This window comes from Ylistrum balloti, unplaced genomic scaffold, assembly GCF_031769215.1.
Source record: "Ylistrum balloti isolate Yb309-2 unplaced genomic scaffold, AGI_CSIRO_Ybal_v1 Utg370076, whole genome shotgun sequence".
NCBI lineage: Eukaryota > Metazoa > Mollusca > Bivalvia > Pectinida > Pectinidae > Ylistrum > Ylistrum balloti.
Genome location: NW_026782115.1, coordinates 1,266,758 through 1,281,585, shown reverse-complemented (window position 1 = coordinate 1,281,585; position 14,828 = coordinate 1,266,758). Strand labels below are relative to the sequence as shown.

Genomic DNA, 14,828 nt, shown 5'->3' with positions numbered 1-14,828 from the left:
TTCAGCAAATATAAATAATTTGATTGCAATGTATTTACCAGTATATTTATTTACGATTCATTTGGGGAGGCAATCATGATAAATTAAATTGATAAAGTTTGCTAGTCATCATTTCTGTGTTAATTGTGATTAGAAGTCTTCATGACAGTCTGAACAGTATATCAAAGTATAGTAATCTACTGAAAATAAATTGTTGACATGGGTCAAGAAATTTTTTTATCAGTTTTTAAAGACCAATTTTGAATTTAATTTTATCAAACTTACTTTGAATTAAATTTTTTTCGTAATGTTTTATGTCAAAGATTGTCTGTTACCTCTCTTAACTGAAATGCACTTTTTCTTTTTCTTCAGAAAATTACATTTAACTCAGTAACAAATTGCTTGGGACCAAGGAAATTGTTGTATTCTGGGACATTGTACAAGGTAGGTATAAAATAGTCTTCTGACGTTAGCATTGACTTATTCAAATACAACTAGTACTGTAATATCTAATAAGGTGATTTTATTTTGTCTGACTTGGTGTATAAAACTTTTTGTGTATATAATATTGTTATAATTCCAGAACAAGAGTAATAAGGAGCTTGTTGGTTTCCTGTTTAACGACTTCCTGTTGCTGACCGTTCCTCTGACCAGTTCCACATCCGTGTTCGTGTTTGACCCTAAGGCGAAGGCTCAGTACAAGATGTATAAGTCTGTGAGTACTCCTTAACAAACAGGCTTTTATCCAACCACGCAATATACACAGGCCATATACACTGATGACTGAAGTAATTACACTTCAGAAATTTTCCTTTCAATTCAGAAAGTTTTCTTTCATTATAATTGTTTATCACATAAATGAATGTCATATGTTTCCAGCCAATTTTCCTGAATGAAGTAATGGTGAAAAAAAATACAGATGAAGATTCTGAAACCTGTCAGTTTCAGCTGTCTCATGTAGACAGAGTGTTCAACTTGCGAGCTACAAGCCAGACAGAACGGTATGCTTTCTCAGGATCTCAAACACCACATTGTATTAGATGTGAAATAATCTTAGAAAGTGTAACTTTTTGAATTCAATCTACCAGAAAAATACAAAGAGAATGTATGGTCTTTTGCAGTTGTATACAAAGCATGTATTTTCAAATCCTCTTTGAAATAAATGTGAAAACGGTCATTTTTGAAGAACACTCTGTTGTGATTGTGTTTTCTCTTAAATACTCTCAGTTCTGCCAGTTACAACTCGTAATCAATAATTCTAAATTATCTGCTGTGTCCTGTTGTAGAGATGCTTGGTGTAAGAATATAGAGTCAGCATCTCGTCACTACCTGGAGACAGAGAAACGGAAACGAGAGAAGACACACCAATGTAAGCCCATTTCCTACACTTGTTCAACGTATTATCACTGGACCTCTATAATCGCTGAATTTACCAATTGACTTGGAATATATTTAACACTTTTCTTAAATCACCAATTTACAAAATATTATGGTCTTGAGGGAGATGATATGTACCTTTCACTTTGATTCACTGTCATATAACTTTAAAATGTTATTTTTATTTTCACGGTGTTTAATCTGTTTTGAGTGTCTCTATAAGTGTCTCCTGTAGCTGTCACACTCTACTTTCTAGTAAGTTTCCTCTCTAGGGTCTGTAGACCGATAAAAAATCTTATTTCCATAAACTCCTTTAATTTACAAGTACTCTGAAACAAGTTATATATAGATTAAAATATTTAAATTTTTGAAAATTAAATGTCTATGTTTCGATAAAGTTACTCTTAAGAATTATTGTTGATTTGCCATTCAAGTTTATCCATTTTTAAAAAAAAGATTAATTTTGAGCAAAATATGCTAATGAAGTAATGAAGTATTGGTGAAGTATTGCACCAATCTATCCAAGAGTTAAGGCCCTTATGTATACCTAACCTAAATTACCATAAAAGCTTATGTCAGGATTAACGTTGTGACTTTTGTGTAACTTTCTCTCTGTCTTATACTGTGCCTACTTTGATATCATCCTGTCTCTCAATACATGCAACATGTTCTCCCCTTCTTTGTTAATTCTATTCATTAATCGAAGTAAATTTCATCAAATTCAAGATTTCTGAATTTCTGTAATGTCAACAACTTTCAAGTATTGCTTACATAAAAAAACTAGTTGGAAAATCCTAACAGATTGTCAGTTGATGAATAAGATGTTATGGTTTATGTTGACAGTGACAAGATATCAAGCTGTATCACACAGTTCTACCATGCATCCTGAATAAAGTTTTCAGATAAAATCCAATGACAATTCCACCATTGATAAATGGTTTTATTTTTTCCCGTTTTAAATTGTTGTTTCATTGAATTTACTTAATTCATACAGGTAATTATGTATTCATTAAAATAATGCGTGTTTAAGAATTGACCAAATATTCATGTTTAAAGTATAAAATATGATGGAAATAGATTTTCATAAAACATGACATTTTTCTTTCCTCTTTTATTGTTTTCGTCACATATTCTTTCATAATGTCGTTAAAATTCTCTATGGTATGTACAGAATGCACATGTATACCTGTGTATACCAAGTCTTATGTAAATTGAGATGTATGTAATACACATTTGAATGTGATGATGTAAGAATCATGAAAGTATTCACATGTTTCTTGTTGAAATATCAGCAGCATGAGTAATAATTTGACCTATGTTTTATGATTTAGTGGTCTGATACTTGGTATAGGCAAAATGGAAAATGTCCATTGTTTGAAAGATAATTATTATAAGAGACAGCAAAGTATTAAAGGAATTCAAAAGGATGTTTCTCTGTCATACAAGAGAAGTTATGACACTTTTAGTTACAGTTACAATCTTGGTGTCTACAGTGTAGTCAGGTTTTATCTAAGGTTTAGCTAATATTGTGTAGTTGTTTGTTAGCATACAGGTTTTTCATCTCCTTGACTTTATCACTAAAGGTTTCATGTCACTGATGAGAACACTAGTGTTCTGGCTATATGTCAAAAAATTAATATGTACATGTAACTGGGGCTATATGAATGCTAAGTAAATATTGGTGAAACTTTAACTAAGTTTATATGAAGGTTATACGAAGGTTGTGGGTGTAGCCATGGTAACATGATATAAACACTGATCATCCTTTCCATCATACCATGCTGCTTTCGTTTCCTCTCAGCTGTCACTAAGACCAACATCGTTGGTCGCCTCCTGGTCATTATCACAGAGGGTATAAACCTTGCACCCTCTCAGGACGGTAAGACCACACTTGGTTGTCTCCCCTTCTCATTTTAGTCAACCTTACTATATCAGCATTCATGTGCTTTATTTTTCATTTTTTTTTAATTTATTTTTTCTGCATCATAATTATTGTCTGCTTTTGTTACCATTTTCTTTCCATTATTAGTTTTGTTGTTGTGAAACCATGGTTGCATGTTTGTTACTTCAGAATCTACCAGAATGGTGCTGAAAATGTTACCATAATATCTATTTACATGCTTTATCAGCTTATGTACATAAGTAGACTGAATTATCATGTGATCAGCAGATTTGATTTCAATATCATTCGCCTGTTTTTAACATCATCTCTATCATTTCTATAGTTAATAATCAGAAAAATTCAATATACTGTTCATCATTCTGCTAGATTACATGAAGAGTTAAAACAATGAAAGTTACAGATACCTGTTGTATGGTAATTTCATCTTTTGACTTAATCCTTTTTTTCACCAACATTATTCCTTCTCTGACCAAGTAACTGAGTGCTGTAAATCCATGAACCTAAGCTAAGAAGAAATAGTCTGAATTTTTTAAAACTTTTACCAAATTTCTTTAAAATCCCAAAATTCTATCCTATGAAATGTTATCATTGTGTTGAATCTACCCTCTAATTACAACTCAGAGAGTTCATAGACAGGCGTCATGGGACTTTAGCATTCATACGTTTCATACAGATTTACCTCAGTATAGACATGATTTAGGGTCGTCCTTACCTGACAGATGCATCATAGAACAGGTACAACACCATATTTTACCAAACATATTGTTTATATTACCTGTAATCTGTGTTACTTATTGCATGATTCATAATATTGAATAGTTCTGTTTGACTTGCATGCATGTTATGTCTGGGTACAGTGCGACACACTGGAGGGGTTGGCCGTCTGCTTGTGTTGATCCTCGAGGCCTGTCACCTGCAACCCAGTGACGACAATGGTACTGTATACACACATTTCCATAGCAACCAATTTGTGTTTTTAATGCTCTGAATTCCATATATAGATTGGCCTGACAATTAGCCAGATGTTGTTCAAATCGCCCTGCGTCGATGTTCCATTGTCTGTCTGTCCTGAAACAAGTCTTGTTTTCATTATTTCTTGTAAAGTACATAATGGATCTTATACACATTTCATACATAGATTCTCCTTGGTCCCAAGTTGTGCCATCTTGAATTTGTGACTGATCAAAAAAACAATATGGTGGACAGATGACCATCTTGGATTTTGAAAATGAAAATTTATCACAATTTCTAAAGAAGGACATGATAGATATTGCTCAATTTTTGATGCATATGTTCCCCTTGGTCCCTAGTTGTGCCTTTTTGAATTTGTGACTGATCAGAAAAGGTCCAACATTGAATGAACAAATGAAGATTGGGTGGTGATGGGTGCCAAGATCCCTCTGGGATTTCATGTCTCGCATGTCATTATTCAGTTTCAATATCATGCCTTTAAAGAAATATGGACAAGAATTTGCAATATCTGTAAAATGTTATGCAAAAGATAATTTGACTATCAGGTACCTTGATTTTTTATGAGATGGCAAATATCTATTTGTCTAACATCCGTTTACTTATTGAGAATTCTAAACTGCTTGTGTATTCATGTTGTCAGTAAATAAATAAATTGGTAACTTGGTGTTTAGAATTGCTCACATTTTGCTGTGTGAAGTATAGGGTTGGTTGTAGATATGGGTTATTACTATATATTATTTTATTTGTCTTTTGGTTTTTGTGATGAATAATTTAGGTAAGTTCTGTCAAACGACGGTGAATAATTGTGATGATGTCACCATCCTCAAATGAAATTGAGATTAATTAAATAATGGATTTAAAAAAAATAGTGTAAACAATTATTTAGATTTGGTTTAGTTTGGTAATTGCCACCAATTGGGTATGACATCAGTTCTCAAGTGGCTAACACAGAGTGAGTTTCTTTTACCAGAATTATTATCAATTTTAAGAATGGTAGAACTCTTATGTCATAATGTAATTAATTGTGTGTGGTTCATGTGCTGTACAATATTGTAGTTTTTGATTTTATTAAAACATGCATCATTCTCTCGATTTTGAACTGATTACTTCAAAGTATATGATTTCGTCAGTAACTACTATTATGCAACTTGATCATGAGATATAACACTTGTAAAGTAAACTCACAAAAAATTAACAAAAAGTACATTTGGAAAAATGTCTGAATATCTAACAAAAAATCTTGATGTGTAAATTTGTTAAACTTCTATAAAGAGTTTAAATTTCTGTACAAAAATGTGACTCATTTGGCAAAATCCTTTTGTTTTCTCAAATGTAGAAAAAAAGTGGTGCAATGTGTGATTTTTTATCTTAATATGAAATTTGTTTGAACACCTTTAGGAAAAAGCGACCCATTTTGTGAAGTCAGCATGGGAGTGCAGGAACACAAAACCAAGGTCATTAATTCAACCTTGAACCCGAAGTGGAACCAATCAATGCAGTTCACCATCCGAGATGTCGAACAGGATGTCTTGTGTATCACAGTGTTTGACAGAGACCTGTTTTCTCCTAATGGTGAGACATATTCCATTCAGAGTCAATTTGGGTACTGGTTACACTGTTTTTCAATGTATTCACTTCACATACAGTTTATGGTAACTCAGATAAAAACAGACAGAAGATTAAGGTCGATGGTTGAAATAATTGTTTGCTGTCCAACCATAAAATTCACTTAAATATGTAATTGTATACAGATCATGGTGTCCAGAAAGTAAGGGGCGATAAATCTAACATTAATTTAAACCAGAAGATATAAACCCCCACTTCCATGTAAAACAGTATCATATTTGTGCAAATTTCTGTAAATAATAATGGTGACCTTAGCCACAGAAGGCCAAATTATCTACAATGTAATGTATATATGCCTCATTCTGTTTCATCAAAATAAATCAATGGCATTGATGTGGGGCAGGATTTACAAAAATTGTAAAACAGTATATAACCCATGAAATTGTAGGGTCATTATACAGCTGCTGCTGAATGGAATAGAAAACTAGACGGTGCCAGATAAGAAAAAGAAAGTTTGAGCCTCAAGCATGATGGTTAATTACTCCCCACTGGGAACTGGAAGGGACTAGTTTTGTGTTGTGTCCATCCTTTCTTCTGCTGACTTGTCCAGACCCTGTCTATTACAATACTTAAAATGGGAACTTTATAACTGAAATAGTGGTTCACCTTGGTAAGACAGTATGTCACATATCAAAAGAAGGTATTTTTTACCTGCATTTTGACCTTTTACTTACATCAAAGAAAAAGTTTGTCCAGGCCCTATCTCCTTCACTACCAATGATAGGGACTGTATAATTGGGATGTGGATTCACCTCTGTACGACAGTGTGGAGCATATCAAAAGTAAGTCTTTTTGACCTACATTTTGACCTATGACCTACTTCAAATAAAATGTTAGTATGGACCCTATCTGATATCACTGGATATGGGTTCACCTTGGTGAGACAGTGTAAAAATCAAGAGTGACCTACATTTTGACCTTTGACCTACAAAAAACAAAAAGATTGGCCTGCCATATTTCCTTCATTACTGATTATGTGAACTTTATGCTTGGGATATGGGTACACCTTCATGAGACTTTGTGTCACATATTAAAAGTAAGTCAATTTGACCTACAGTTTGGCCTTTGACATACATTAATTACAAAGTTTGCCTTGGTCCTATCACTTTGTCATTGGGACTTTATACTTGTAGTAGGGTGCACCTTGGTGAGGCTGTGTGTCATGTATCAAAAGTAGGTCACACTGATCTACTTTGTGACCTTTGACCAACACAGAAGAAAAAGTTTGTCGGGGCATAATCTCCTACACTACTAGTTACATTAAGTTCATATTTGTGGTATGGGTTTAGCTTGGTGAGGCTGTTTGCTGGTGGGAGACTAATTCTTCAAATTGTCTCATTCCTGAAGCATTGATGTTTCCTCTCAGAGGTCACTACAAAGAAATTTGTCATCAGGATATGTACCCTATTTAATATTTTTGATAAGTACAGCAATTAGACTTGATGTTTACTTCAAGAATGATTGTGTTTACAGATTTCCTGGGAAGGACGGAGATATGTGTGAAGGAAATCATGGACGAGAACAAAACCATCAAAGGACCAATCACAAAGAGGCTGTTACTACATGAAGTTAGCTCGGGGGAGGTGCTGGTGAAACTAGACCTCCAACTGTATGACAAGGATACGTAACAGTCAAATAGATGTTAATCCACGGCTGTAATAACAGGCTGTAGATCTGTTGTGTTAGGCAATAAATACACTACAATATATTGTGTGTTTTATCAATGGCATGGGTGTATAGTATTTGAATTGTATTTGAGGGAAAAGAAAATGGCTCTGAAATTTGAATTTTCTCCAGCTCTAGATTGTCATTTTTGCATCGTGGCCCAATATGAAGTGAATTGTATGTCATTTTTAATGTAAAATCACTGCAAACTTTAGGAAAAACTAAAGTTTAGATAAAGCTTCAAAGTCCTTTAGTCTTGTGATGTTAAAAATAGGATAATAATGAAACAAATGTTTACCTGCACGAGTCTCTGTGCTTGAAACATTTACCCGGGTAGATGCCTGCGTTGAAATTGACAGTACCAAGTTAACAAGTCAAGTCTCTACTAGGGACTTCCAGGTGCATATCTGTTGCATTTCGTATTAAACTAGTCTTCCTGCTGGTAACATTCGGGTACCTGGATGTGTGATTGGACATTAATCAGTAAACTTGTAAAGTCTCCCTACTCGGGACTTTGGTGTGTGTGTGTTAGATTTGTGTTATTGTTGGAGATATTCAGGTACCTCAATACTGAATTGGATACATCACCACACAAACCTACCTTTCTGAAGACATTTGGATAATTCTTATATCAGAATGGACATTAAACTTTTTTGATCTTTGCTTCTGGAGGCAGACTTGTACCTGTATATGAGAATCAACTGTTACATACAGTAGCCTGGACGCTGGAGACAATCCAGTGCCTGTAAGAATCCATGGATGATGAATTTCATGTTGCTCTTTAGGCTTAAATAAAGAATTCTCTGTTATATTTATTATAACCAATTAATGAAGCACTGGCCCTTTCCACCTGCAGTAAGCGTCATTTCAGCTGCAGCCTGTGTATCCAGCATCAACACACAAATGGTTGGCTTGTCAGAAATCCTATATATAGAATGTTGTGATTTTATAAAAGTATTGCTATCTGTATGGTAAAATGTTGGTACTATGTTTTTTGTTTGTTGTATTTTTCACAACCATCAATCTTGTCCATTCTCCTTCACATCTATTTACTGAAGTGTTTTTTTTTTCTTTTTTTTTTTTTGTCACTTTCCAAGAAAAGGTAGTAAGTTAACAATGTGATATGGATAGAAAGTTTGAAATTTTTAATTAATCAAATTGAAGACTTATTTACTTTAATGAAAGGTAACATTAAGGAGTGTAAAACATTCCCCTGGGTAAAAGATAAGAGATATTGCTCTTTTATTGGGGGAGGAGGGTGGTGATTTTACTTGAAAGCGAAGAATATTATATATTACTGTACAAAATATTAAATGAAATCAGATATGGAAATAGTATAAGGGTAATTAACATGGAGTATGCAATCATTGCACTATTACTTGTACAGTACTGTAAATTAGACATTTAAGCACTGGATTTGTAATTATCACCAATACTACAGAATTTAGTTAACAGTAATCACCTGTTATTTAGTATATTTTATTTGAAGCACCTACTTGTGTGCTGGATGTAGGAAGTGACATATACATGTATGTAATTTAGATTTAATTTTTTTTAAATAATACAGAATTTGCCTCCAACTTTCCCTTTGTCACATCTTGTCAATTGTGAGATTCTAGTCAGCCAAGAGATGGGATGATTTGAAAATACTCTTAGTGATATCAGCCATTTATGAACTTGTCGATGTAACACATATTATAGAAAATAACAAATGTCTAAACTTTTAAAAGTGAGTCACAAATTTATTTTTTTATTTAGTGGTATATACTGTGCATTTGCATTTACTATACACAACTTCAATTTCCTGTATAAATGTTTTCTAGATTACATCGGAAATATTTTTATCACATAAATTTGAATGTATGTTACGAACACTAAAGGGTAGAATTTGTAGTTCTTTCACAACAGGTACACTGTAGAAGTCAACAGAAATGAAACAGTTATTTCATATTTCATATGTTGATGCGTCTGGCAAGGTGGTCTTTTTTTAAAAAAAAATCAATATTTCTGGCAAGGTGGTCTTTTTTTTAAAAAAATCAATATTTCTGGCAAGGTGGTCTTTTTTTAAAAAAAATCAATATTTCTGGCAAGGTGGTCTTTTTTTTTTAAAAAAATCAATATCTTGAAACAATACTTTCAAATTTAAACATTATAATGAAAAAAATCATTTATCTAGACCCTGATTTCAGTATCTAGTGTTTTATCCATAACAATGGTATCAATATGATAAAAAATAGACAAACAATATACTCCTAATCTGATTGTAAGTCTATACATCTATGCCTGTTGTAATTAGTTAGATATATTTTATTCTGATTAACATTTGTTTAATTATTTCACACTAATTATTTTGAGTATCTTACTTTTCTGGATGAAGGAAAATGTATCTTTAAATTGAGGAAAAGAATCTTGCAAGATTTGCTTAACAATACAATTAATGTCCATCTCGGTAATGTACTCAGTACTAGTCTTATTAGGGAGAACCTGAATTTTCACAATGGAAGTTTATCCAATTAAGAGCATGTTTTATTAATTAAGATCACTTGATATATTTGTTTTTTGTTTGTTTGTGACAAATGTGTGGGGAAAAATGTTTTAACACTGAACAAAATACCTGTCATGGGTCGTACGGTCAGAACCAAAATATAAAGTAAAATGAAATATTTGTATATTTTTACAGAATGACAATATACATGTATCCTAGTGTATGTTTTTACATGTATAATTTTCACGATTTTAGTGATGTGTGATATATAGGGTTCAGGTTTAGAATTTCTAAAATAAGAGACTTTGTGGCTTTTTGGGCATTTTTTATAGGATCCTGGTCAAATTTATAACATAATGTTTGCTTTTATCAAGTTGTGTATTTACCTATAGACCTGGTACATATGCTAGTTTTAACACATTTGTTTTCCTAAGTTACTACCTTCCTGCTTTGTTTTATATATTTTGTTCCTTTGTTTTATTTATGTATTGATTTTAATTTACATTCCCGTAAAAGTGGCAGGTTCACTGAACGAGTTATGATTATTTAAACATTTCTGACATAATTTTCATTAATTTTCGTTTTCCTTACAAGTTCTAGTAGAAGAATATTTTTCATACCAAGTCAAAATTTTATAAATGTTTATTGTTTTTTCTGATATTTGTATGGAAACAGTCTACTCATCATAAATTCCAATTAATTATTGCAAATAAATAGTTAATAATAAAAAAAGTGAGAAGATCCCCACATCTATACTACAGTAACACAGTTATCTCCCTTCTACAATCAGCTTATCAAATTAAAAAGAACTTCAAACATGTTGTGCCATTATGCCATCATTTAGTCTACTCAGTAAATACATTTTATTATTTCTTTGCTCAGTGGGAAGGAACTGTTTCGGGTAAAAGAAACATTGCATCATTCAGTAAGTAAAGCATACTTAAACACAAGTATTTTTTTCCCTTTAGAAAAAAAAACAAATAATTTGAAGTGATGATCAAATTTGTATTGACAAGGAGTGGTTTTGAATGGTTAAGATATGTTCCTTTTCGCTTAAAAACTTAAAAAAAAAAAAAAAAGACGTAATATTATGTACTTGTGCTGGTCTTAACTATCTACATAGGAATTGACCAAATATTTTTCTTTTCATGTCTACAGTAACATACTTACATCCACATAAACAGATATTACCTTTATAAGTGCTGATTGTTCTATTCCAAACACGAAATCTATCACTATTCCATAATTTTCTGTAAATTTCCTTGCATGGTGTTTCTGTTACTCTGATTTTACAGGTCCTGGTGTTTAGATGGTATATTTAAAATGCTGGAATAGTGATATGATATTGTTTTAAAATCTAATTTTCATGTAGATTTAATCACTCAGAAACAGACTTTACAAGTGGATTTCTAAAGTAACTGTATCTGATCTTATATGTGATTGTGAAATAACAATTTCGCAAATACTTATTTTGCTATTTTCTCAGAAATTTAAAACATAATTATAACATGATGTTATGTTGTTTTTTTTTTCAGTTTCATAGAGATACATGTGATAACTGAAATAAGATATGATGATTCTACTTACAATCCTCAACTATTTTGAATTATGTAAGTTTGAAGTATTTAGTGAGAGTTTCGAAGTCCCTAATTAAATCCTTAATCATATTTCATGTTGATAGTTAAAATGGCCTTCTCATCATCATCACGTCATTTTTTTGACAATTTTTGACATTTTGAAAAATGTATTGACTGTAATCTGTACAGTTTTATTTTCAAAGATCTGTATATTATAACCCTTGTACCATTTAAAATTTTACGAAATAATTTTGAATTAATGATATTTTTGTAATTCATTATATGAAATAGATTGTTCATAAGACAATTTTTGTGTAACATCCTCTGTGTAACAGAAATAGTGATGATGTGCTTTGAATTTTTTCATATAAAACCGTTTGGAAATAATGATAATGATATTGTATATGCATCTGCAACAGCTTGACCATAACAATAATAGTATTGAATTTCATCATCTGAAACAGCTTGATAATGTATTAACAATGATAATCCTTTCTTTATTGCTCTTAGTTTCTGTAAAATTTAATTGATCTTACTTAATTAACGGAAGTATCCAGGAATAAGACCATGTCCTGTAATAAGCCCACCCAAATCTATTACAGTTTCAGTAGCCAACAGAATTATTAACATGAAAAGTTCGTCCTTTTTCAGTAAAGCTCCAAGGTTGTATAGTGACTCCCTGTGCTTCATGTAGGATATATATTCATGTAGTAATCATTGTACAGTGTACTCAGCTACATAAAAGGTTAAAAGACTAATACTATAAGACTAGCTACAGGTTTGAAATATCTGTATGTTTTTCACTTTTCTAAATCTGAAATTTTCTCATCTGCATTTTACGACGTATATATGTAGTGTAGATCTCTATGTACTGTGTATACCAGTAGTGGCAGTGTGTACAGTGATGTAGTGTCAGGTTGTAGCGTTAAATTCTGTTGGCCATTGCTCCACTGACCCTAAGGTGCAATATGTATAGCTGGTCATTTTAGTGGACAATGGTCATTTCACAATTAATAACAATATGAAATATTATTAAATATGATGTAAATAAAATAAATATTTTTAAAAGTTGATTTTGTCTGCTTTTGCTACTTTATAAAAATGTGATTTCATAAAAGAGGTCACATTCCTATACAGAAATAAGACACTGACTTTTTCAATATTAGAATACTAACTTTAACTTTGTAAATTATACGATTTCATAACGGGTCACATTTCTACTTCAGAGACCACCTATCTACAATAAGTAGCATTTTACCTGTCCACCTATCTACAATAAGTAGCATTTTACCTGTCCAAGAGACCACCTATCAATATTATAAGGAGCATATTACCTGCCTAAGAGACCACCTATCAACAATAAGGAGCATAATTCCTGCCTAAGAGACCACCTATCTATAATAAGGAGCATTTTACCTGCCTTAGAGACCACCTATCTATAAAAAGGAGCATTTTACCTGCCTTAGAGACCACCTATCTATAACTGAGGGCATATTATATGCCTAAGAGACCACCTATCTATAATAAGGAGCATTTTACCTGCCTAAGAGACCACCTATCTATAATAAGGAGCATTTTACCTGCCTAAGAGACCACCTATCTATAATAAGGAGCATTTTACCTGCCTAAGAGGCCTCCTATCTATAATAAGGAGCATTTTACCTGCCTAAGAGGCCACCTATCTATAATAAGGAGCATATTAATGGCTAAAAGACCACCTATCTATAATAAGGAGCATTTTACCTGCCTTAGAGACCACCTATCTACAATAAGTAGCATTTTACCTGTTTAAGAGACCACCTATCAATATTATAAGGAGCATATTACCTGCCTAAGAGACCACCTATCAACAATAAGGAGCATAATTCCTGCCTAAGAGACCACCTATCTATAATAAGGAGCATTTTACCTGCCATAGAGACCACCTATCTATAAAAAGGAGCATTTTACCTGCCTTAGAGACCACCTATCTATAACTGAGGGCATATTATATGCCTAAGAGACCACCTATCTATAATAAGGAGCATTTTACCTGCCTAAGAGACCACCTATCTATAATAAGGAGCATTTTACCTGCCTAAGAGACCACCTATCTGTAATAAGGAGCATTTTACCTGCCTAAGAGGCCTCCTATCTATAATAAGGAGCATTTTACCTGCCTAAGAGGCCACCTATCTATAATAAGGAGCATATTAATGGCTAAGAGACCACCTATCTATAAAAAGGAGCATTTTACCTGCCTTAGAGACCACCTATCTATAACTGAGGGCATATTATATGCCTAAGAGACCACCTATCTATAATAAGGAGCATTTTACCTGCCTAAGAGACCACCTATCTATAATAAGGAGCATTTTGCCTGCCTAAGAGACCACCTATCTATAACTAAGGGCATATTATATGCCTAAGATACCACCTATCTATAATAAGGAGCATTTTACCTGTCTAAGAGACCACCTATCTATAATAAGGAGCATTTTGCCTGCCTAAGAGACCACCTATCTATAACTAAGGGCATATTATATGCCTAAGATACCACCTATCTATAATAAGGAGCATTTTACCTGTCTAAGAGAACACCTATCAACAATATTATAAGGAGTATATTACCTGCATAAGAGACCACCTATCAACAATAAGGAGTGTAATTCCTGCCTAAAAGACCACCTTTCTGTAACTATGAGCATATTACCTGCCTAAAAGGTGTAGATCTCCTGTCTATGAGTTATTGTTACCTGTATCAGAGGTCACCTATTTGTCCTTTACAAACCTGCCTCAGAGAACCCACCTGTCTGTAACTATTACCTACCTTAAATACCACTTCTCTTTAACTACATCCTGTCTATGACCTGCCTCAGATTATGTATAAAAGCTGTTTCAGATAATACTCATTCTTCATCCCTTAACCTCCTCTTACCCAGCAACCAAAAGGCCCAGGGTACTGATACTGGGCTGTAACGTGCTGGGATAAAGTGTTACCAAGTTACCAGGTGGATGTAAGACTACCACATTTGAACAATTGAATTACCTTGAACCACTTTCAAGTGCTCCGGGGTCAAATATACTAAAATGTTTCAACAATTTCTTCTGAAAAGGCCTAGGGCCATCATTTTAGGCCAGTATAATGGCACAAATCCAGGAATTCCAATTAGAGGGGGTGCATGCAATCTTTTTCCCTTCCCTCCCCTACCACCATGCCTACCCCCAACCTCTCGCTCCTCCATAAATATATATATATATATTG

At 33.0% G+C, this 14,828-nt stretch overlaps 1 protein-coding gene across 1 annotated transcript in view; it reads left to right on the top strand.

The window, feature by feature from the left end:
• The window catches only part of LOC132549722 (intersectin-1-like), a 46,061-nt gene extending 33,406 nt beyond the window's left edge, over window positions 1–12,655 (top strand). The window contains exons 33-40 of the mRNA XM_060213677.1: window positions 352–423; window positions 563–694; window positions 859–980; window positions 1,266–1,348; window positions 3,158–3,235; window positions 4,117–4,194; window positions 5,630–5,803; window positions 7,331–12,655. Of these exons, the coding sequence (XP_060069660.1) occupies window positions 352–423; window positions 563–694; window positions 859–980; window positions 1,266–1,348; window positions 3,158–3,235; window positions 4,117–4,194; window positions 5,630–5,803; window positions 7,331–7,485 (894 nt within the window). The 3' untranslated portion in view covers window positions 7,486–12,655. The remainder of the gene's footprint in view (window positions 1–351; window positions 424–562; window positions 695–858; window positions 981–1,265; window positions 1,349–3,157; window positions 3,236–4,116; window positions 4,195–5,629; window positions 5,804–7,330) is intronic.
• Window positions 12,656–14,828: the final 2,173 nt, after the last annotated feature.